At 45.9% G+C, this 26,127-nt stretch overlaps 1 protein-coding gene across 1 annotated transcript in view; it reads left to right on the forward strand.

Moving 5' to 3' along the window:
* Positions 1–26,127, forward strand: part of DICER1 (dicer 1, ribonuclease III) — a gene marked incomplete in the record, with an annotated part of 1,877,097 nt that overhangs the window by 904,801 nt on the left and 946,169 nt on the right. The window contains 1 exon segment of the mRNA XM_044074618.1: positions 15,216–15,355. Coding sequence (XP_043930553.1) covers positions 15,216–15,355 — 140 coding nt within the window.

Below are 26,127 nucleotides of genomic sequence, written 5' to 3' on the forward strand. Positions count from 1 at the left end.
CCTGGAAAGTGGATGCTATATCCTTCCAGTGGGTAAACCTAACGGTCTATGCATTTCCCCCTATACCATTCATATCAAGGGTACTGCTCAAAATATGGGAGGAAAAACTGAGAGTAATCCTGATTGCCCTAGACTGGCCACGCCAGCACTGGTACCCACTGCTGCGCAACCTGTCACCCCTGCCACTATGGCACCTACCACAGATCCAAACACTCCTGACCCAGGGGAATGGAAAATTCATGCATCCCTAATTGCAGACCCTCAACCTGGCAGCCTGGCTTATTCCCTGACCCCACCCCTCAAGCTGCCAGCCTAACCTAACAAGTCCTAGATGTTATACATGAGCCCAGATGCCCCAGCACTAGGAAATCCTATGCTGACAACTGGAAAAGGTTTGCACTTAGATCCAAGCTAAGGAAGATTGAATGGCACAGCCCCCCTACCTCTCATCCTGGATTACCTAGCAGACCTACTACACAGGGCATCTATCCTTATCTTCTATTAAATTTCATGCCTCTGCCATCTCTGCTCATTACAGCACAGAGCCTCCTCTTTTCTCACATCCTCTCATCAAACGGTTCCTAAGAGGGTCTAACATAAGGCCACCCAGAAGAGCTCCTACCCCAGCTTGGAACCTTAAACTTTGTGTTGGAAAAGCTCAGCCTACCCCCCTTTGAACCTGCAGCTTCAGCATTGTTAACATTTCTGTCTTGGAAAACAGCCTTGCTTCTAGCCATCACTTCAGCTAGAAGAGTATCAGAGCTACAAGCACTCATGGCTGTAGAGCCCTTCATCATTTTCCATGCTGACAGTCTCACTCAGGACAAACCCATCTTTCATGCCTAAAGTGGTGTCCAGTGTGGCTCTCAACCAATCCTTACATTTGCCCACCTTTTTCCCGAACCCACAAAATAAGGGGGAAAGAATTATTCTGCACTCTCTAGATCTGCACAGACAGCTCAGATTCTGTCTGGACAGGACTAAATCTTTCAGAAAAACTGATCAATTGCTAGTCAGCTTCGCAGCAGGAGCAGAGGGCAAGGCCATATCCAAACAAGCAATCTCCAAATTTGATAGCACACTGCATCCATTTCTGCTACAGACAGCATGGGAAAACACCCCAAAGTGGGTCTGGACACATTCCACCAGAGCAACCTCCACCTCTGCAGCCTTTCTCAGAGGGGTCCCCACCAGGGATATCCTGAAGGCTGCAATATGGACATCTGTTCATACCTTCATCAAGCATTACCACTTGCCTATCTTCTCCAATTCCAGGCCAGGCTTTGCCACCGCAGTCTTGCAGGACATCCTAGCCAGCCCCCAGTCTTCTTGACTGCCTCCACCCTTTTCTTCAGCTTTGGAAATCAACCCAAATGTGATGACTGTGACAGTGAAACACGAAGAACATAGTACAGTTATGTACACTTACCATAAATGTAGATGTTCATGTGTATTCACTGTTGCAGTCCTGGTTTCCCTCCCTCCATCCTCCTTGTCTGTCTTTCTCTCTTCTTCTCTCTTTACAGGTGTTCTTCCACCATAACCTATCTCGCTATTTGGGGGGCTCCTGACAGGGTGAGAAAAACTGATGTGATGGCGTCGGCTGCCTGATTTTATACGACTGACAACCTGAGGTCACTCCTGGAGTGAGAGCAACTGATGCAGAAATACTAAGCCTCTGGTATTCGGGCCAACTGAGGGCTACCCCTGGCAGGATAATCCAAATGTGATGAATGCAACAGTGAATACACTCTAACATCTAAATTTATGGTAAGTGTACATAACTGTACTTTCTTTGTAGACCACCTCAATGCCGTATCCCTGTATTCTGCCTCCTGTTCAGGGGGGAGATCTATGCCTGGCATACGAGGTATTGTCAAACCCCACCCTGATGGGCCTTCTGCATATCTGAAAAACAGCACCAGAATTACCCATTTAAAGGACTTGCTTATGATATAAATATGACGTGCTGGAAAGTCAGGCATGTATCCAAAACACTACCCCCTTGTCTGGAATAGGGTCCCCATCCATGTGAAGCTAAGTTCCTCCCTTGCTCAATTCAAATTTAACTTGGACATTTGGATGGAGAAAAGGAAATTCATCCCTGGTTTGGCACCTGTCTCTCTAATAGACACAGGCAGCCTGTAATTGGTTCATCTCCTAAACCCCTGTTTAGATTTACCAAGGTGTCAGAACTTGTCAGAGATTTGGGATGCATGGTTAGGCTTAAAATGGCCCTTGTGGTAATTAGCCTAGTACACAGCTATGAATGGTTAGAAAAAAGATTAGAGCTGCACATCCTTAAGAGATCTCAGATTGCTGGGATGGAACAGCTGGAGAACTGAAGTCTGTCTGCACCTTTCACCTCATGTCCTGCTGTTGTACATCTAATGCTGCAATAAATGTGCTCTCACAACTGTAAATTCTGCACGGTGAGTATGTACTGTTTTCAAGTACTGTGGTTTTCATGTTTGGGTAATGTACTGTTTTTATAGTAATTTATTGGTTTGGCATGTTGGTTAACATTTTACATGGTAGTTAATATACTGTTTTCAAAGTAATAATTTTTATATTTATAGATATAAATATATATATATATATATATATATATATATATATATATATATATATATATATATATATATATATACACGTTAATGTTCCACGTGGTTGTTAATGTACTGTTTTTACAATAAGTAATTTGGCTTATTGATTAATATTTTACGTGCTGGTTAATGTGCCTTCTTCACAGCAGTTTTATATGTTATAGCTTTACTATGGTTAATGGGGTGTTTTTACAGCAAATAATTTTTTTTATTGGTTAACATTTTCCCTAATTAGTTCATTTGATATATTGAATAATATTTTACATGGTGATTAATGTATTATGTTCCCATTACTTAGACATATTGGATAATGTTTCACATAATAGTAACACAGTATCTGAAGTAGTTGACTTAATTTGGTCTTCAACCTGTGGGTATTTGGATTCAAATCGGATCCGAGGAGACAGCTTCACTAGCATCTGATCCAAGGTGCAAGCTCCTCCTCTTACCCATAATGCTCCCCTGTCTCCTTCCTTCCCTCAGATCTCATTTACTGCTGAAAAGCTACGCATCATAGTCGCTGAGCTTCAGGCCTTTTTGGGTAATTTACTGCTTTTCCCTTTTAGGTGTGAGAGTAGGTTCTTTACTTTCTAAACTTTTAACCTCCCTATACCCATGTTGTCCATCAATGTTTTCTAAGTAAAAAAGTAAAGTAAGTAGTAGTTTCCCTTTGGCCTTCCTGCTCCCTTTTCTCCTTGAGCAAGTGTGTGTGTGAGTGTCTGTGGAGATTTGTGGAGTTTGTGTGGAGTTTTGTTTTGTCTTAAGATGGCTGAGACCCCCAAGCCACTCTTTAGGAACTGCACTGAGTTTGGCCATAAGCTCTCCCCAGCCGATGGCCACACTCTGTGTGGAGTGTGTTTGGGCGCCGGCCACTTACTTAACCCCTGCCCTGTCTGCGCAGGGTTCAACCTGCAGGCCCTGAAGGACAGGAGGGCCAAGTTATTCATGAAGGGCTTGCTCCTTTTATCGGGGACAGCTGTCCCTGTAGCTTCTGTTTTGGCAGCATCTCCCGATGCCGCCTTTACTTTGGCCTCTCCCGAGACCCCTGGGACTCAAACTCCCACCATGAGGTCTGAGGAGGGAGACAAACACAGGAAAGACAAGTCTAGGAAAAGGTCTTCGGACCACTCTTCTCCTTCAGGGCCTCCAGCTAAAGCAAAGACCCCTCTTAGGCCTTGTTCTCTGCTCACCCAGGTTCTCCCCAGCGCCATAGACATCTAGGCCACCCTCAAGGGCTTCCCCTCACCAGCACTCCCTGCCGGTGTTGGTAGCTGCTTCTTCACAGTCAACATGTAGTCTTAGTGAAGCTGAGATGGACAGGATGATGCAGAAGTTCATCCTCTCCCAAATCCAGATGGGAGTCTTGCCAGCCCCCTCTCTCTCTGGAGCAGGAAGTCACAGCCTTTCTTCACCCCATAACTCCTCTTACTCCAATCCGATCGTCCCTTTTGGAGTCTTTGGATCAGAGAGGCCATAGGGTCGGAGGGTCGGCGCCGACAGTATCCTGTACCTCGACGCCGGCCGTTGCCTTGAGTGTGTCGGATCTGACCGGATTGGATCCGAGCTGTCAGACCCGTAGCTTCGGATTCAAGGGGGGTGCTGTCAGCTCCAAGCTTGTTGGAGCACAGTCTCCCTCTCAGCATCTCGGCTCCCACAGTCTCGGCTCTGACTCCCCCGTCGTATCCAAGGGAAGCTGCTCCTCTGCTCATTTCTCAGGACGTCCGCTCTTCCTCTGCCTTTGACGTGGTGGAGAGGGTCCTCTCAAGTGTGTCGAGATCTCTGACCATCTCGTACTTGGACTTTGTCCTGACTCCCTTTGCTCTTGGTACGGCCCCGACTCTCCTGTCTTCTCAGGGACAGTCCTTGCTTGATTTGCTTCAGGGAGCTCCCATTCGAGAGCAACTTGTCTGTGAGTCCCTTCCAGCGAGTCGCACTGAGGAGGCTCGTCACAAACAGACATGCAAAATGAGGCACCTGGACTCCTCTCCAGAGTTCCTCATGGATGACAGCGACTTGGAGGAAGGGGAAGGTTCCCCCAGGTCACCCACCGAAGATGTCTCATTTGGAGACATCATGGAACTCCTTCGTCAAAGGGGGGGGGACCTCCCATAAAACAACCTCGGACAAGTCTGTGTTCCTAGAGCCATTCGGCACGGGCCCCTCTACCTCCTGGGTGCCCCCCCCCCCCCATGGAACTGATAACATCTCTGGCATGGAAGGAACTGGGCACAGTGGAGTCTTTTCCTGAGTGTCCAGATAAAAATATGCAGTCCGCCACCAAACAGGACTAGCTGGAGTAAGGGGTCCCCAGTAGACGCTGTGATGGTGGCAGGCTCCACAAAGAAAAAGCTCACACAAGAGAGCTCTATGGTCCATCCTCCTGACCGGGAGTTGAGGACTATGGACCGTTTGGGGAAGCGGGTGCAAACTTCAGCAACATTTACCATAAGGGTGCTGAACTATATGGCACATGTCATCTGACTGCAGCGTGACCTGGTAACAAAGTCGCTGAGTCACTCCTGGAGTCCATGTCAGCGTTGGGCAAGAAGATGTTCTCCACACTAATGGCCACTCTAAAGGCAGTAGCCAACACATCCATGCACCTCCTTTCCCATGCTGTGGAGGGAGCCACTAGGGCGGCCGGATCCAGCATTGCTATGAGGCATCATGCTTGGCTCTGGCTGTGTCAATTTTCAGAACCCTTCAAGGCGTCCTTTGCTAATGCCCCCTATGATGGTTCTTCCCTGTTTGGGAAGTCTGTGTGTGAAACTTTGGTGCAGAGTGAGGACGGGAAGACACTGTCTGCCATCGGGATCCGCTTCTCCATCTCTTAAAGATCCTTCTCAAGGAATCAGTGAGGGGCATAGAAGATGTGGTTCTGGAAATCTCAGTTCTCCCACAACACTCAAGGACTCCATAGTCCCCCAGAGGCAGAGGGGGTTATGATAGATGCTGGCCCAGAGGCGGGGGGGGTCCAAGAAATTTCGGGTCTCAAGAATTGTTCTCGGACAAGCCCTGCTAGTCTCTGCAGGCAGTGGGGGGGTCGCATCTCACTACACCCAATGGAGTGGGAGTCCATAACAACAGACCATTACGTGTTGCAAATCATATCCAGAGGTTATTGCATCCCATTTATAGAGCCACCTCTCCCACCAAAGCACCTTCCAAACATTCCACCAGCGCAAAGGGGTAGTAGCAGCATTAGAAATAGACAAGCTGCTAAGAAAATGTGTCATCCAAACTTTCCCCCAGACCAATCCAGATTGGGCATTTATTCCAGGTTCGTTTTAGAGCCAAAGAAGACAGGGGACCTAAGACCCATTCTGGATCTTTCCACCTTGAACCTACATATCTGTAGCCAAGGAAAACTTCCGGATGGTTACCCTTCAGTCCATCCTGCCCTACCTGCAAAACAAGGATTGGATGTGGTTGATCGACCTCCAGAACGCATACTATCATATCATAATGAACAGGCGCTTCCGCAGGTTTCTCCACTTCCGGCTGTGGGCCAGTCATCATCAGTTTAGGGCCTTCCCCTTTGGTTACATGACAGCCCGTAGGGTATTTACCAAAGTGATGACGGTAGTAGCGGCTCACCTGAGGCTTCAGGGAATTCAGGTCTTTCCTTACCTGGATGATTGGCTTCTTGCTGTGCCCCCACCAAGCATCTGCTGTGCCCAGCCAGGGACACTTTCCTTGTTTTAGCGAACTGTCTGGGCATTACTATAAACCTAAGCAAATCGTCACTGACTCCAGTCCAGACTCTAGACTTTAAAGGAGCTCGGTTGGACATCATACAAATGGAGGTTTACCTCACCCCAGAAAGGGTGCACAGTTTAAGACTTCATGTTATTTACATTCTCCAGATTCATCTTCCCTCAGCAGAGACAGTTCTGCGGCCTCTGGGTTCCATGGCAGCCACGATCCATTTTCTACCCTTTGCACGCAAGTTCTATGGTGGAGGCTAGCAGTTCAGTGGTCACTGCTAGATCTACACTTGTCCCATCTAGTTCAGATTTCCTGGCCTTGCAAAGAGTCTCTTCACTGGTGGATTCTCTTCCTGGACCTTGTCAAGGGACGTACATTTTTTCCATCCTTTCCCACAACCACAGTGACCACAGACGCTTCCCAGCTTGGGGTGGGGGGGCATTGCTCGGGAAGAACTGTTTAAGGCAACGTGGTCCCCTTCCGAGACCAATTTGTATATAAATGTCCTGCAGATGAGGGTGGTTCTTCTAGCGTTGCAGGCCCTTCATCCCCATCTTCCTCTAGGGACTATTGCTATTTAGTCAGGCAACATGTCAGTAGTCTGGTATATCAACAAACAGGGCAGAACCAGATCTTACCCCCTTTGTCGCGAAGCCATGAGAGTGTGGGAATGGGTGAATGTGATAGTGTTCAATCTCGCCGTTTGTTCTTACACATGGGTTCGGAGCCGATCCTCGGCTCCGTGTCGGCCGCTTGCAAGCTCTGCATCGAGAAGAAGCTCGAGACAACCTAATACCCACAATCCCCCTCTGCCTATACCTCAGATCTAGTTTGCCGCTGCTGCGTTCGCATCACTGGGATCTAGCTCGAGCAACTTCAGATAAGAAATAACTTTATTATTGTTATTTTTGAGAAAAAATTATTCTAAAAGTACTTTTTGGTGACATAGTGTATGTGTGTGTGGTAAGGTAGAAATACTCGGTACCGTTAAGTTTATTTAAACTTGTTAGAGTTTTTCGGGGCCTTCCACCCCTTACTTGAATTTGACAACCGGACTGACTTATATATCGGATTCGACTTTTTTTACTGGATTTGTCTCTCTACTGGACTTGACCTTTTTCTCTTACCTGTTTCTTCTTTAAGATGTCTGAGAAAATTAAATCAGGTTTTAAACGTTGCCAGTGTGGCCAAAAAATGTCAGTTACTGACAACCATAGTTCCTGTGTCTACTGCCTTGGCCCTCTCCACTTACAAGAGGACTGTTCAATTTGTCACTCTTTTAGTGGGAGGGTCATGACAGATAGGCGCAGGAAACTCATGGACAGGGGGTTATTAAAACCTTCCTTTCAGGAGGCTCTGGATGCTTCAGACCAGGCATCCAAATCCTCGAAGGAATCGAAGACGTCGGAGCCCAAGTCATCGGCTCCGAGCTCTTCGAGTAAAGTTAGATCACCGGTTCCACAGACTTGGGGCCGAGTGTTCAACTGTTGTCAGTTCGAGCCTCGCGTCTTGGAACCAGTGATGCAGCTCTCTCCCTCGTGTCCATTGAGGTCGATTCCGTCTTCGGTTCCTTCGACCCGCTCTTCTTCTAAGCTCTCCGATGTCGATGTGGATCGTGTGGTGCAGAAGTTATTGGAGCATTCGGCCCTATCCAAACTTATTTCGGTTTCCACCCAGTTGGTGTCGAAACTTGAAGGCCTCCCATTGTCTCCATCCATTCCTCCTCCGAGACCTGTCCAGTCTTTGGAGCCGGAAGAGGTTGATCTTCTGATTGTGGAGCCCTCGGGTCCAGAACCGTCTCTTTCTCAGTCTGTTCCTCTCACCTCGACTCCGTCGGATCCAGTACCGGAGTCTCAGAGCCGACGATCTGTCCTTGGTTCCGGGGCCGAGAGTCGAACCGACGTTTCCGTTCCGACTCTTCCCCTCGGGGCCTCGGCGCGGATCGATTCGGCTCCGTCCTCGGGGTCGATGCCTTCGGTGCCTGTCTCGGGGATTCTTCCCATTTCTTCGGAACTGGGAGATTCTTCGACTCGGGACCCGGGGGGCCTTCGATCTCATGAGGAAGGTGTTGTCTACCCAGACAACCACATCAGTAGAAGCAACCTCTCCTCCCCATAAAGGGCCGTTATCCTCCTCTGCACCCACGGCTACATCCAAGCGTCGAGCACTGGTGTCTCAGCCACCCCTGGAGGGTGCCCCCTCTTCCTCGGAGGCTTCTTCGGATGCTCCCCACGAAGAAGTCCCTAGGAAAAGATTGTGTAAGAGGAGACACTTAGATTCTCCACAAGAATCTTTGACATCCGATACTGACTTGGATGAGTCAGAAGGGTCCCCTAAGTCACCTTCAGAAGATGTCTCTTTTTCTGACATATTGGAGATCCTGAAACAGAGAGGTGACTGGCAGTCCCTTCCCCCTTCTGAGGATGAGTCAGTCTTGCTGAAGGCATTTGGTGCTCGCCCTTCCTCCTCCTGGGTCACTCCGCCCTTCGATGAATTAATGGAACTTATTGCTCGAAGGGCGTGGGAGGCTCCTGACACAGTGGAACCAGTCCCTAGGAAGCCTAATAAGTATATCACTGCACCCCAGGACAAGGCTTACTTGACAAAAGGAGTTCCAGTGGACGCTATGGTGGTGGCAGTGGCCACGAAAAAGGAGATGTCGGAATCTTCCTCATCTGTCCATCCCCCTAATAAAGATTCTAGGACGATGGACAGGTATGGGAAGCGCATTTTTAGTTCAGCGGCTTTTTCCATGCGATCCCTGAACTATTTGACCCACTTTACACGACTACAGAGGGATCTAGTCAAAGAGTTGGGAGATACCCTCCAGGGTACTACAGATGCTGCTGTCTCAGAGAAGTGACAGCGCAACTTAATACCCTTACATCCATTGTGAACTCGTCCATGAGGCTGATCTCTTACGCAGCCGAAGGTTCGAGTAGGGCAGCAGCTTCAGCGATTGCTCTTCGCAGACAATCCTGGATGTGCTTATGTTCATTTGCGGAAGCCTTCAAGTCTTCCTTTACTAACGCCCCATTTGACGGTGCCACTCTTTTTGGCCCCAAAGTAAAGGAGACCCTTACCCGGTGTGAGCAGGAGGGAAAGACTCTGTCTGCTGTCGGAGTCCGTTTTTCCACCCCATCCAGACCATACCCCAAAGGGCAACGTGGTGGAAAAATGTGGTTTCGAAAACCCCAAGGATCTTTCCCAGGCACACAGGGTGATGCCCCTTCTAGAGGCAGAGGAGGGGGCAGAGGTGGAAGACGCCGCCCTGGCGGCAGAGGGGGTCCGCAGAATCAAGGTGACAGGGATACACTCCCTGGTAAACCTTTCCAGCACTCCTGAGAGGAGGCCCGACTGTCCTATTCTGGAGGCAGTCGGGGGTCGCTTAGCTTTATACCCTCAGGCCTGGCAAAACATAACTACAGACAAATGGGTAAAAAGCGTGGTTACCAGAGGTTACAATATACCATTTCTATCCTATCCCATCCCAAAGAAAAGACTCCCAGATGTGCCGCCCCACCTGCGAGAGCCAGCAGCTATAGAAATTTCAAAGCTGCTAGAAAAAAGAGTCATCCAACCAGTCCCAGCGGACCAAAGAGGATTCGGAACTTACTCAAGGTTCTTTTTAGTTCCAAAGAAAACAGGGGACTGGAGGCCCATTCTGGACCTAAGCGACCTCAATACTTTCGTCAAGAAAGAAAAGTTCCGAATGGTCACGCTTCAGTCGATCCTTCCATTCTTACAGAAGGACGACTGGATGTGCTCAATAGATCTGAAGGATGCATACTACCACATCAAAATGGCCAGGGCATCCAGAGATCATTTGCGCTTCCGGCTGGGTGCCAGTCACTTTCAGTTTCGAGCCCTGCCCTTTGGTCTGACCTCAGCCCCCAGGGTCTTCACCAAATGCATGGCAGTGGTAGCGTCTCACTTGAGACGCCTAGGATTCCAGGTGTTTCCGTATCTGGACGACTGGCTCCTTTCTGCCACCACCCAGCGTCAACTAGTACAGGCCAGAGACTACACTCTTCAACTGTGTATTCACCTCGGAATTTCCGTAAACTTCGGAAAATCCTTACTACAGCCCATCACAGCGTATCTTATTCATAGGGGCGGAATTAAATACACATCAGTTAATTCTAAGACTTCCTCCAGAAAGGATACTTTCACTTCAGACTCACATACGTCTTCTTCTTTTGTCCAGGAAATCCCCAGCAAAACTGGTACTGAAGGTTTTGGGACTCATGTCAGCTTCTCTTATTGCAATACCCTTGGGAAGACTGCACATGAGAGTCCTACAATGGCTACTGTTTGCACAATGGTCGTTCCAACAACTACCTCTGACACACGAGATTCTTATAACGAACACATGCAAATCACACCTAGACTGGTGGCTTCAGACTTGCAACCTTTCCAAGGGCAGACCATTTGTGCTACCCACTCCGACAGCTACGGTGACCACGGACACTTCCCTGATAGGGTGGGGGGGCATCTTTCAGGGACAGACAGTCCAAGGCGAATGGACCAATTTAGAGTACAATCTGCACATCAATGTTCTAGAGTTGAGGGCAGTGTTTCTAGCGTTGCAACACTTTGCTCCCCTTCTTCCTCTGGGAACTATTGCAGTTCAGACGGACAACATGTCTGTAGTCTGGTACATAAACAAGCAAGGGGGAACCAAGTCCTATCAGCTATGCAGAGAGGCCATGAGAATCTGGCAATGGGCGGAGTCCACGGGTCGCTTTCTGATAGCAACGCACATCCCGGGGTCATCCAACGTCATAGCCGACAGGCTGAGCAGAGCAATACTGTTACCGCATCGAGTGGTCCCTAAAACAGTCAGTTGCGAAAAGATTTTTCGCGTGGGGCCAGCCTTCCTGCGATCTGTTTGCGTCTCCAATGAACGCCAAATGCAGGAGCTACTTTGCCCTATTTACCCCCTCCAGGGGAAGTCCCCAGGGACGCACTGATTCACGATTGGCCCCCGGGTCTCCTGTACGCATTTCCTCCCTTCCCCCTGATCTCAAAGTTTCTCCAGAAAGCCAACAACCTACACAGGACAATAATCCTCATTGCCCCATTCTGGTCTCGTCAAATTTGGTTCCCCTTCCTCATGACACACTGCATTCGGGGACCCTGGATCCTGGACCCAGAGCCAGATCTATTGACTCACTCGTCAGGGACTCCCCACCCCTCGCTCTTGTCCCTCCATCTAGCAGCTTGGCTGCTCCAATTCCCAACTTAGCCAGGTCTGATCTTCTTTCGCCTGCAATTCAAAATATATTAGTGGCTTCTCATAAAGCTTCCACTACTAAAACATATACTAGTAAATGGAAGCGCTTTGTATTCTGGGCGAATACACAGCAAGTGGACCCTGTTATAGCTCCTTTGAATAAAATATTAGAGTTTTTAACAGAATTGTTCCATCAGGGTGCTTCTCCTGCCACATTAAGAGTTCAATTGGCTGCCATTTCTAATTTCCATGTGGAAGAATGTGGGGCTCCAGTTATGGCCCACAGACTTTGTAAAGCCTTTTTAAAAGGGTCTTTTCATATTAGACCACCAATTAGATCTCCTACGTCACCTTGGAGTCTAAACTTATTATTATCTAAGTTGATGCTGCCCCCCTTTGAACCAACCTCCTCTTGCCCATGAAAATTTTTGTCGTGGAAGACTCTCTTTTTAGTAGCCATTACATCCGCTAGGAGAGTATCTGAACTTCAAGCTCTCTCCATTAAACACCCTTATTTGATCTTTCACTCTGACAGAGTTTCTCTTCGCACTAATTCATCCTTCCTTCCTAAAGTTTGTTCTATTAACAATATTAACCAGTCCATTGAATTACCCACTTTCTTCAAGAATCACTCCAATAAAATGGAGTATATGTTGCACAAATTAGATGTCCACAGACAACTAAGGTTTTACTTGGATAGAACAAAAGATCACAGAAAATCTGATCAACTTTTTGTAGCCTTTGCTGATAACAGAAAAGGAGTAGCGGTTACTAAAAGAACACTTTCTAAGTGGTTAACTGATTGTATCATCTATGTCTATGATTCTACAGATCAAACTCTTTTGCACAAACCCAAAGGACATTCCACAAGGTCAGTGTCTACATCCCTGGCTCATGCAGCTCGCCTACCACTAGATGCTATTTGTGCGGCTGCTACTTGGTCTAAACCACATACATTCATTTCTCATTATAAGGTAGACAAGGTTTCTAGGGACAGGGCAACCTTTGGTTCCACTGTGCTCAAGAACGTCCTTCCGTGAGTTCCTCAGGAACAAGGAGCTAGGACGCTACCCATGTGTAAGAACAACGCGAGATTGAACACTATCACATATAGAAGTTATGTCCTTACCATAACGCTCCATGTGGAGTGTTCATCTCGCTTTGTTCTTACATTCCCACCCTCCCACCCTTAGGAAGAACGTTCAGTTTGGTGCCTGGTCTGGGGCATTCTGCTTCTGCATTGCAGTTGTTGTATATATAGTTGGCATGTATACATATATATATATGTATATATATAGACTCTTAGTATCTGTGCATATGTGATATTGGCATGAGTGTTTCTCTCTCTGACTGCTGGTTTGCTTGCAAACTAGATCTGAGGTATAGGCAGAGGGGGATTGTGGGTATTAGGTTGTCTCGAGCTTCTTCTCGATGCAGAGCTTGCAAGCGGCCGACACGGAGCCGAGGATCGGCTCCGAACCCATGTGTAAGAACAAAGGCGAGATGAACACTCCACATGGAACGTTATGGTAAGGACATAACTTCTATTTTCCACCAACTGCTTTCTGGCGGCAACGCACATTCCATGAAGGTCCAACATTCTGGCGGACAGGCTCAGCAAAACGTTTCTGATGCCACGTGGTCTCTGAATCCTTCAGTAGCAGAACAGATCTTCCTCAAGTGGGGTTGGCCTTGCTGTGATCTCTTTGCATGTCCTTCCAATGCGAAATGCAGCAAGGTCTTCGCTCTGCACCCCCCCCCCTCAGGGGGAAGCCCCCCAGAGACACACTGGTTCATGCTTGGCTTCCAAGTCTTCTTTATGCTTACCCCCCATTACCTCTCATTCCAAAGTTTCTTCAGAAAGCTTTCGGGTTGGGGAGCACAATGATCCTGATTGCCCCATTCTGTCCTCGCCAAGTCTGTTTCCCCTCCCTTTGGTCTCACCTGGCAGTTCTACCATGGATCTTGGGGAATCTGGTTTTGGATTTTATTTTGCGTCCCTTAGGAAGTCCTCACCCAGACCAGGACAGTCTGAAACTCATCGCTTGGCTGCTCCAGTTCCATTAATGATTAGGACTCCTGGTTTATCCTCTCCGGTTAAAACCATTTTGGTGGTGGCTCACAAGTCTTCTACCAGAAAAATGTATCGTAGCAAGTGGAAACTGTTCTCTATATGGGCCTCTCAATGGGACCTAGATCCATTTATGGCTCTGGTTTCGGCTGTTGTTGAATTTCTAGTGGGTATCTTTCACCAAGGTTCTAATTCCTCTACCGTTGAAGTCCAAATGGCTACCATGTGTAACTTCCATGTGGGGGAAAACATAGCTTCCATAGCTTCTTCCTGATTTTGCAAGACCTTTCTTAAAGGTACCTTTCTTTTAAGACTCCCATTCAAGGATCCTACACTAACTTGGGACCTCAAGTTTGTACTTCAGGCTCTAGTCTCCCCTCCCTTTGAGCCCGCGGCATCAATAGATTTACAATTCCTGTCTTGGAAAACTGCCTTTTTGGTGGCTATCACTTCTGCTAGGAGGGTATCGGAAATTCAAGCATTGTCCATTAAAGTTCCTTACAGGGTTTCCCTGTGCACTAATCCTTCCTTTTTTCCCCAAGGTGGCTTCAGAAACCAGTATCAATCAAACTTGCTAGTCTTCCTGTTTTCATTCCAAATTTCCAAAATAGGGGTGTGCACAAGTTACACTTGTTGGATGTACATAAGCAACAGAAGTTTTATTTGCACAATAATTTTTTCACAAATCTGATCAGTTGTTAAGTCTCCTATTGGAAGCCGTTTCTGGGCAAGCCAATTTCTAAAGTGACTATTGCTCGCTGGATTTCCCAATGTACCATTCGAGCATATTCTGATAAAGGCATTTCCCCTCCGGGTCAGGTGAAAAGCCACTCCAGTAGGTCCATGGCCACCTCAGCAGCTTTTTGGTCTAGGGTGTTGCTGGATGACATTTGTTCTGCAGCTACTTGGTCTTCATCTCATACTTCATATCTCATTACAAATTGGACATTGTGTCCAGGAGTAGGTCATCCTTTGGCTCCACAGTGCTCTGGTATATCCTTCCATGAGGGCCACCCAGGTGTTGTTAGCTGGGGACTCTGTTCCACAGGTTGATGACCAAATTAAGTCAACTACTTCAGGTAAAGAAGTTACGTACTCACCATAACATTCCGTCTGAGTAGTTGTACTTCATTTGTCTTCAACCATCCCCTCTCCTTCCCCCTGACCTTGCCACTGTTGCTCTAACCTTGTATATGGGAGAGGAGCACTATAGTGGCTGCCCTACATATGCTTGGCTTAGTTTTTGGGAGCCATGAGTAGTAAGGTCTGGTTGGGTCGGGCCTATGTTTTCTCAGTCTGAGGGAAGAAAGGAAACAGGGGAGCATTATGGGTAAGGGGAGGAGCTCGAATCTGATGCTAGTGATGCGGCCATCTCAGATCTGATTCAGATCCGAATGCACACAGGTTGAAGACAAATGAAGTACAACTACTCAAATGGGGGATATTATGGTGAGTACATAACTTTTTTTCATAGGTATTGTGTGACCTACTGGTTTAATGTTTTACTTGGTGGTTAACGTACAGTTTTCACAGTAACGAAGTATTGGTTAATACACCACATGACACTTCATGCACTCTTTGCCTTGAATTACAGGTGAACTAGATGACCATCTCATGCCTGTTGGCAAAGAAACCGTGAAGTATGAGGAAGAGCTAGATTTACACGATGAGGAAGAAACCAGCGTGCCAGGGCGACCAGGTTCTACAAAAAGAAGGCAGTGCTACTCTAAAGCCGTAAGTTTCTCAGCAAGAGTGTTTTATGCATACGATGTGGAGAGAGTCACAGTGATACAAAAGGACAGCTGTTAAGATGAGGCCGAAAAGGAATTTAATGTATAACAGAGGTCTGCAACCTGCAGCTCTTCAGCTGCTGCTTGTAACTCTGTGCTGCATTAAACATCTGGCTAGGTTTAGCAGTAGTATTCATGAAACATCTGACTAGGTGTAACAGTAGTATTCATGAAACATATGGCTAGGTAACAGTATTCATGAAATATCTGTCTAGTTGTCACAGTAGTATTCATGAAACATCTGGCTTGTTACAGTATTCATGAAACATCTGGTTTGTCACAGTAGTGTTCATGAAACATCTGGCTAGGTGTTGCAGTAGTATTCATAAAACATCTGGCTAGGTTTTGCAGTAGTATTCATGAAATCTCTGGCTAGGTTTAACAGTAGTATTCATGAAACCTCTGGCTAGGTGTCACAGTATTCATGAAACTTGTGGCTAGGTTTAACAGTAGTATTCATGAAACGTCTGGCTAGGTTTAACAGTGGTATTCATGAAACGTCTGGCTAGGTGTCGCAGTAGTATTCAGGAAACATCTGGCTAGGTGTTGCAGTAGTATTCATGAAACATCTGGCTAGGTTTAACAGTAGGATTCATGAAACCTCTGGCTAGGAGTCACAGTAGTATTCATGAAACATCTGGCTAGGTGTCACAGTAGTATTCATGAAACCTCTGGCTAGGTGTCACAGTAGTATTCATGAAACATCTGGCTAGGTGCAACAATAGTATTCATGAAACATATTTTGTTAAAAATTAGTATGCATTCTTGTTCTTTTACCTGGTTTCTTACTCAGGCGGTTTCATATTAACAGTGAAAATTTCTGATTAATAAGGAGTTTGCAAAATCTGTTATCTATTATGTTGCTGACCATTGCTCTGGAGGTATTGTGAACCAGGTCGGTTTGAAGCTAATATTGCCACTGGAGTAACTACAATGATGACCCTAGATGTGGTCCTTCATTGCAGTGTATGCCTATGCTTCTGTGCTCTGAATGTGGTAGTTAACAACAGCCTTAATTATTTTAAAATGCTGGTGTTTCATATCCAGCTTGGGTTGTTGGAGGTAATTAATTAGCAGGGATGTGGTTTACGTAGTGTGTAGTATGGAGAAACACACTTTTACCAGGCTGGAAAAAAAATCCTATTTCTGATTTCTTTTCCATCAGCTTTTGATACTTTTGATACTGTTGATACTGTTGATACTGTTGATACTTTTGATACTGTTGATGCTTTTGATACTTTTGATGCTGCCCTTCCTATCCGTTTTGTTTGACTACTTTAGGAACATAGACTTAACCATGTTTAAGAAATGTTACTGCTACCAGTCTGACATGGTGCTTTGTGAGTGTGGTCATCACAGAATCATTTGCTTTTTATGCTTTAGGTTTTTGCTGCATTTTCAAAACCCAGTGTCTTCCCTGACTTAAGCTTTTTACTGACGTAGGAAGTACAAGGCATACTAGTATGTCCCATGTGTATTTTTTTCCAGTTTGTCTCTTATTCTGAGTGCTGCTGTTTCCACAGTCACACTGAATTAAATGTCTGTGCAGTCACTAGCTATATAGTAATTTTTGATAAGATTTCACTCATTTGTTTTGTTAATGTTATTTTGAGTTTGTAGAAGACTGTAAATATGGCTTCATATTATTAAACAGACGTGTTTGTGGAAGAAGAGCTCCTAGATTAGGATGTGAGACAAATCTTACACTCATACTTAAGAGAAAAAGTGCGTAACATTTTGGAGAAATCCAAGCAAATAGATTTCTCCAAAACAGAAGTATACTGCTAAAATGGGAGAAGTTATTTTAAAAAGGGATGAAAACATTCCCAGAAGGAAGTAGGGGATCTAGTTCCTTAGACACTAATGATCAGGAGCCTGGAAGTTCCCCTATGGTAGGCATAGTCCTCTTCAGCGACTTCGGAAACTGGGACTTAGCTGCAAAAGAGCCGAAGGAGTGTTTACTGCTGTCAGTTATGCATAATTGTACAGTAAAACAGGCACTTTAGTCATCGTCTACTTCCAAAGTACAGAGAATGTTATGACATCTATATGCTTCATTAGTAATGGGGCATTTTTAAGTAACGTCAGACATGGCTATCATAAAACCTAAACTTATTGCAGTTCTCCCTTTCATTTACTGATTTGCTTTTACTGTAAAGTGTTAATCAAAGAGATTTTGGCAGGAACTGTTACAGCAGTCATTACCGCTGTTGGTCAGTAGGAAGGGTGGATATATAAATCATTTAAGCTTACTGAAAACAAACCTTCATCAGTAACTTTGAAAGTTCAGGCAGTGAAAATGGAAGGACAGAGCCTTCCTTTTCTCTTTTGTATGTAAACATCTTTATTAAATCATAACTAGAACAGTCACACCACTACAATACTATGCTTTGTTTTTCTTTTACATTAGTGTGACATTTGTCTTGCAGTAAACACAGAATTCCTTTTTCACTTTTAGCATTCACTCTACATTATGTACATTGTTCAATTCCTGCCTTGGCTTAAACCTGACTCCTCCCCCAGAACATTATTCTGTATGATGTTCTTCATGTTTCACTGTTGCAGTCATCACACTTGGGTTATCTGCCTGCAGGTAGCCCTCAGTTGGCCCGAACACCAGAGTCTTGGAATTTCTGCATCAGATGCTGTCACCTCTTCCATGACATCAGGGGAATAAAACATGCAGCCGATGCCATTACATCAGCTTTTCTTGCCACGCGGGAGCCTGAAGCAGTTCGGCCGCTACCTGAAATTTACTTTTTAAACCTGAAGTCTTCTAAAGCTAAGTACCCCGTTGGGGATTCTTTTTTCTTGCTCTATCCGATGTCAGAAAAAGTTAACAATTGTCTTGCCTGTGAAAAGCAAATACCTCAAAGATTTTCATTCTTACTGCGTCACCTGTTTTAGGCCCAGACCACGACATTCCTCACTGATGGTTTTGTGCCTTTAACACCCAAACTATTCATCGTCGGACTATCTTTGTTGCTAAATTCTTTCGCTCTCATTCTCCGTATTCCGAAATGGCTTCGGTAAGCCATTCGAATACCGATCTTCTTAAAAAACTTAAGGATAAAAACAGACACCGCATATGTCCAAAACTGCCAATGACGCTTCTGTTAAGCTAGTTGCCAGTCTGCCAGTAGTCGGTGAGATGCCTTTGCAGCCCCTGATACCTGCTTCTACAGATTTGCAGGCCTCTGCTGAGACCCATTTGGAGTCCGGTATGCTGCGAGATGATTTTTCGATCATGGAACTTCCGGATGTCTGTACCTTGGATGGGTGTGGAGCCGCTGTGCAGGCACCGGCTTCTGAGGGTGTATTCCAACCTTTCGGTGTTCATATTAAACCTACTTCATTTCAGACTAAAACAACCGAGTTTCACAGGGCCAGAGTTCGCACTACGCCTAGAAAACAGACGACCAAAGTGTATGCTCAAGCTCCCATGTCACAGAAACAAATGCCTAGAATGGCTAAGACCTTATAACTCTAATCAGGGGAAGCTAGCCTTCCCCCTCTAAAAGACAAAGAATTGATTTCCCTTCTGACTCAACAGACCGCGAGTCCGATGACTCTGACCCTCTGATTACTGGGACATCCCCTTATCTACCTATGAGGATTCAGATGCAGAGGATTCCATTCCCTCTGACTCCCCTCCAGAGGTCTTTTCTTGTGATGAAACCTTGCATACCTTAAGAGAGCATTTCCGCTGGGAATCCCAGGACTACCCACAGTCCAAGAAGAGACTCAGAGAATTTTTAGACTTGCCTCAGCACAGGTCTCTATCTGTACCCCCTGTCCTGGATATTGTAGATGATGTTTTCATGGAATCCAGTCTTACTCTTGATACTTTACCACCAGCTCCTAGAAGGTCTGACATGTACTACAGGGTACCTGACTCTCACAAATTTCTCTTTAAGAATCCCACTGCGGATCCAGAGACCATTTCCCAGGGACCTAAAGGTATTAAGGCTACTACAGCCAAATCCTACCCCTTCGGACAGGGATTTGAGGGTTCTAGACAGATGGGGCAAGAAGGTATGTATACCTCTGCAACTCTTGCCATGAGGACTTTAAATTGCCAGTTTCAGATGTTGAAGTACCAGCAGCATATTATGGAACTAATTAAACAAAAAATGCTGTTGCTTCCAGATTTTGCAGAAAATAAAGATTTACAAGAGTTTCTGCATTCTGCAAACCAAGTCAGTAAACATAACTTTGCAGTGTGATTTTGATGCCTTGGAAGCATCTTGCAGGGCTGCTGTCACTGTGTCTGTACTGAGAAAGCATGCTTGGCTGAAGGAACAAATCCTGCCAGGCCGTGTCAAAGCAAAATTCTTAGATGCTCCATTAAACCAAGAACATTTGTTTGGCACAAAGTCAGAACAGGTTCTTAAAAAGATGGAGGAAAAAAGCTAAATCTATGCAAACTGTTAAAGATTTCTTACAGGTACAGCCACCTAAATTCAGTAGGCATTGGCCTTCTAAAAACTGGTCCTTTCCAGTCCCTACCAGGTCTTCTCAGCCCAAACCCAGGGGCAACAGACCACCAAGGCTACAGTCTCAGGGTACGCAGAGATCTAAACAATGGAGTGCTCCCCCCTCAAAAGCAGAGAGTGGTAAGCCACCCCCTTATGAAAAAAATTCACAATGACTTGTCTATCTTCCTTCCCTGCCATGCCCAAGTACATGCACCCCTAGGAGGAAAACTCACCCTGCATGCCAAAAACTTGATGTCCATTACCCAGGACATTGTATCCCAGGGATACAGATTCTACTTCCACTCACTGCCAACCCCAAGCAGGTTGCCAGGCCTTCCTCCAAACCAGTGGGCAGAGGCTCAAAAGCAAGTACTTTCTCTTCTCAGTATCAGGGCTTTTCAACCTGTTCCAGTAGAGCAAAGAGGACAGGGTTTCTACTCCAGATTGTTCCTGGTGGCCAGAAAAGAGGGCTCTTGGTGCCCTATCCTGGACCCATCCATTCTCAACACCTTCCTGGTGGTCCCAGAATTCAAAATGCTTACAGTAAATCAGCTGCTTTCTATGCTAGCCAAGGACTCGTTTTTGTTGTACTTTGATGTTCTTGGCTGATCCGTGCACTTGTTCCACTTTACGTGTCATTGGTTTGTTCAGGTATTACAGAGTACCTGACTCTCACAAGTTCCTCTTCAAGAATCCTACTGCGGATCATGAGACCATTAAGGCTATTGCTGACAAAAACCCTATCCCCTCTGATAGAGGTTCCAGGGCCTTGGACAGATGGGGCAAGAAGGTATACACTTCTGCTACTTTGGCCATTAGGGCTTTAAATTGCCAGTTTCATATGTTAAAGTATCAGCAGCATATTTTGGGACTACTAAACAGAAAATGATATTGATTCCTGACTGTACTGAACAAGAAGAATTACAGGATTTAATGCATTCTGCTGAACAAGTTGGTAAACATACTTTGCAATGTGGTTTTGACTTTTTAGAACCGTCTTGCAGGGCTACTGTCACTGGGTCTGTACTTAGAAGGCATGCTTGGCTTAAGGAGCAAAATTTGCCATATCATGTTAAGGCTAAATTACTGGCTGCTCCCTTAAACCAAGACCACCTGTTTGGCAACAAAGAAGAAGTTCTTAAAAAGATGGAGGAAAAAGCTAAATCTATGCAAACTGTTAAAGATTTCCTGCAAGTACAGCCTCCCAGATTTATTAGGCATTGGCTTACTAAGAATTGGTCCTTTCTAGTCTCTTCCAGACCTTCTCAGTCCAAACCCAGGAACAGCAGACCACCTAGGTTACAGTCTCAGGCCGCACACAGGCCTAAGCAGTGGGGGGGGGGTTCCCACTTCCAAAGCTGGAAGTAGTAAGACACCCCCCTATGGAAAAATGTCACAATGACTTAACCTTAACACCTCCAAGCCCTGCTCAACTGCCCACTCCCTTAGGAGGAAAGCTCGCCCTGCATCCAAAAAACTGGGAACTCATTACCCAGGACAAATGGGTTTTAAGTATAGTTTTCCAAGGATACAGATTCCACTTCCACACCTTACCAACCCCAAACGGTTGGCCAGACCTACCCCCAAATCAGTCGGTAGAGGCTCAACAGCAGGTTCTCTCTCTTCTACGTATCGGCTATTCAACCTGTCCCAGCAGAAGAAAGGGGACAAGGTTTTTACTCAAGACTTTTCCTGGTACCCAGAAAAGACAGCTCCTGGCATCCTATCCTGGACCTCTCTATTCTAAACACCTTTTTGGTAATCCCAAAATTCAAAATGCTAACACTTCAACAGCTGCTCCCTATATTGGGTAAAGATGCCTGGTTTGCAACCTTAGACTTAAAGGAAGCTTACCTGCACATTCCAATAAGGGAATCTTGCAGTAAAATACCTACGCTTCAGAGCAGGCTCCATGCACTATCAGTTCTCTGCACTTCCCTTTGGCTTATCTACTGCACCCAGGGTATTCACAAAGTGTCTAGCTCCAGCCATTATATTTTGCAGGCAGAGAAATATTCAAATATACCCATACCTGGACGATTGTCTTATTCAGGCAGAAAGCCAGGAATTACTATTAAAACATCTGGCATTTGTAACAAAACTTCTAACCTTGCTGGGATACACCATAAACGAAATCTCACCTAGTACCCTGCCAACAGATTGTATTCCTGGGAGCAAGCTTGAACACAACTTCCCAGATGGCTTTCCTCACGCCAGAGAAACAAGTTTATTTGACAGCCTACTTCAAACTACTGGCCACAAAGACCCAGCTATCTGCAAGGAAAATTCTGCAATCCCTGGGGTGCATGGCCTCTTACATTCTACTAATTCCATATGCAAGATTGCATATGAGGAAACTACAGTGGTATCTAAAAAGCCAATGGTGCCAACATTCTCAGGACCTGTAAACAATGATTCATATCATTCCTTGTATAAAGACAGAGTTCCTTTGCTGGGCAGAGGCCTGCCACCTCAACAAGGGGCTCCCTTTCAATCTACCCTCTGCCGCCCTTTCAATCTACCCTCTACCGCCCAAACTATAACAACAGATGCCTCAGACTGTGCATGGGGGGGGGGGGGGGGCTCACTTGGCAGGGCAGTGCATTCAGGGCAAATGGAACCTGAGTCAGATGCACCTGCATATCAACCGAAAAGAAATGTTAGCTGTACAGAATTCCCTGACAGCCTTCAAGGACCACATCCTTCCAGGGCAATTATCGGTAAAGACAGACAAAACCACAGTTTTGTGGTACATAAGCAGTGGGGAACCCACTCGTACCCTCTCTGCAGACTAGCCATGGCTCTGTGGAATACAGCTTTGAGCTACCAAGTGCACCTACAAGCTCAGTTCCTGCCAGACAAGCTATATTCACTGGGAGATGACCTAAGCAGAAATCTCATGGACCCACACAAATGGAAACTGGAACTAAAAATATTCAACCTCTTGAGGAACAAATGGGGGAAATAGACATGTTTGCCTACCTCAGAACTACCAATTGGACAAATTCTGCACAAGGAATCCCCACAGTCAAGCTTGGAAAGTGGATGCCCTGTCCTTTACCTGGGAAAGCCTCTCTGTTTATGTCTCTCCCCCTCTGCCTCTCCTCTCAAAGGTTCTGCTAAAGATCAAACAGGACAAACCAAGGACAATACTGATTGCACCAGACTGGCCATGCCAGCAATTGGTACCCCCTCTTGTGCAGTATGATACTGCTGGAGACATGGCACCTACCTCAGACACCTTCCCTGCTGTCTCAGCAGGCAGGCCAGATACACCCTCAGCTTCAAACCCTGAACCTTGCAGCCTGGCTAATCCCTTGTGCTCTCCAATAGCATCCCTCAGTAAGTAGGTGCTAGATGTTATTCTGGAAGCAAAGAGGCCTATCACTAGAAAATCTTATGCTGAAAAGTGGAAAAGATACTGTTCCTGGAGCCAAACTCTGGGGATGGGCACTACAGTGCCCAGCTTACCTCATAATCTTAAGTACTTAACAGAAATGCTCCACAAGGGCCTATCCTTCTCATCAATTAAAATTCATGCCTCTGCCTTTTCAGCACATTACTTCTCTCACCCCCTGCTAAAGCAGATGTTCTTCATGTTTCACTGTTGCAGTCATTACATTTGGGTAATCCTGCTGGCAGGTTGCCACAGGTTACCCTCAGTCGGCCTGAATTCCAAAGTCTTGGGTCCTGCTTCGGCTGCTGTCGCCCCTTCGCTGACGTCAGGCCATCAGGGGTATAAAAGAAACAGCCAATGCCATTTTGTTCCGTCTTTCTTGCCACACAGTACCTGAAGCAGAAGCAGTTCGCAAGTGCCGGTCGGTCGACTTCTGAAAAGTTTCAGAAACAAAGTCTTCAACTAAAGCTAAGTACCCCATTGGGGAAACTTTTTTCTTGCTCCAGACCGATGTCAGAAAAAGTAAATAATTGTATTTCTTGTGGAAAGCAAATACCTCATAAGGATTTTCATTCTTACTGTATTCCTTGCCTAGGCCCTGATCACAACGTTTCTGGTTGTCGGTTTTGTGCTAGATTTAACCAACGCACTATTAAGCGTCGGTATGATTTTGCTTTAAATTATTTTGGACGCCGGTTTAATTATCCTGAAATGTCATCGGATAGCCATTTGACTACTGGAGTTTACAAAAAACGCAAAGAAAGGGATGGAGAAAAACAACCAAGGCCCAAAACCAACGACGAAGCTTCTCCTAAGCCATTCGCCGGTTCTCAGTGAGGTGCTTTCGCAGCCCCTGATGCCCGCTACATTAGAGTCTGAGGCCGCTACCATCTCCCACATAGAGTCGGCCATGCCACTGGATACTGAAGATATTGGAGCCTCTGATGCTAATCCTTCAGATGGGTCCGGAGCTGCTGAGCGGGTACCGGCTTCTGAGGGTGTATTCAGAACTAAACATCTTTACATTAAAATGACTTCAGCTTCAAAGGCAAAAACTAAAGCACCTTCTAAAGCAAGGAAACAAACTCAAGAGCCACGTGGACAGGCCTCTATGCCCAAAAAACAGATCCTCAAAATGGCCGAACCTTGATCAGGGGTTCCCATCCCCCTCCTGATAAGAGGCCTAGGCAAGACACTGACTATGAATCTTCAGATCAGGTTTCTATTTCTTCTGATTCCTCTTCTGATCAGCAGTATTCTCTTCCCCCCTATGAGGATTCTGATTCTGAAGAACCTATACCTTCAGCATCTCCTCCTGTGGACTATTCCTTTGGGGAAACCTTGCATACCATGAGAGAGCATTTCCACTGGGAGAGCCAATATTTTTCAGAATCTAAAAAGAGGCTCATCGATTTTCTTTTACTACTTCAGCACAGGCCTCTAGTCATTCCTCTTGTGTTAGACATTATAGATGATGTGTTTTCGGAGTCTAGCCTGACCCCTGACTCCTTACCCCCAGCTCCTGTTAAGCCTGACAGATATTACAGGGTTCTTGACTCACACAATTTTTTTTAAAAAACTCTGCTGCTGACCCAGAAACTATTTCACAGGGTCCAAAGGGAGTTAAAGCTTCCACTGCAAAAACCCAACCTCCTCTGACAAAGATTCAAGGGCACTGGATAGATGGGGAAAAAAGCTTTACACATCTTCAACTTTTGCTATAAGGACCTTAAACTGTCAATTTCATATGCTTAAGTATCAGCAACATGTCATGGGATTGCTTAAACAGAAAATGTTAAATTCTGAATGTGCAGAAAACAAGGAAATGCAGGATTTATTGTATGCAGCAGAACAAGTTGGATTCTTGTGGTTTTGATTCTTTGGAGGCCTCCTGGAGGGCAGCAGTTACGGGTTCTGTAAGTAGGAGGCATGCTTGGTTAAAGGAACAAAATCTGCCTGATCATGTTAAAGTTAAATTACTAGATGCACCTTTACAGCATGATACTTTGGTGTTAAGGCAGAAGAGCTGTTAAAGAAAATGGAGGACAAAGCTAAATCTATGCAAACTGTTAAAGATGTTTACAAGTACAGCCACCTAGGTTTAGTAGACACTGGCCTACAAAACATTGGTCCTTTCCTGTGTCAGACAGACCTCAAAGGGGCAGATCCCAGGTGCAAGGTTCTTATAGGCCCAAGCACTAGGGTGCTTCTACCTCCAAAGCTGGAGAAGATAGATCACAAACATACAGAAAACAGTCCCAATGACTTCCCCTTGCCTGCACCAAGCACTTATCTTCTGGCAGCACCCTTAGGGGGAAAATTAGCACTTTTTGTTCAAAATTGGCACATCATAACCCAGGACAAGTGGGTTCTAAACATAGTGTCACAAGGTTACAAGTTCCATTTCCATACTCTGCCAAAGGCAAAAGACTGGACAGATCTGCCAAAAAATCAATGGACAGAGGCACAAAAACAAGTCTTATCCCTCATGGACTTGGGGACTATTCAACAAGTACCAGAGCAAGAGCAGGGGCAAGGATTTTACTCGACTGTTCTTGGTACCCAGAAAGGACAAGGCCTGGAGGCCGATACTGGACCTATCTATTCTGAACAATTTCCTGGATATTCCAAAATTCAGAATGTTGACTTTGCAGCAGCTTCTGCCCATGCTGGGCAAGAACGCTTGGCTTGTGACTTTAGACCTAAAAGAGGCATAACTGCATGTTCCAATCAGACAAGCATGGAGAAGATACCCAAGAGTCAAGGCTGGTTCAATGCATTACCAATTCTCTGCACTGCCCTTTGGCTTATCTACTGCGCACAGGGTCTTTACAAAGTGCC

This window comes from Protopterus annectens, chromosome 6.part0 (assembly GCF_019279795.1).
Source record: "Protopterus annectens isolate FY-2018-M chromosome 6.part0, PAN1.0, whole genome shotgun sequence".
In the NCBI taxonomy this organism is placed as follows: Eukaryota; Metazoa; Chordata; order Ceratodontiformes; family Protopteridae; genus Protopterus; species Protopterus annectens.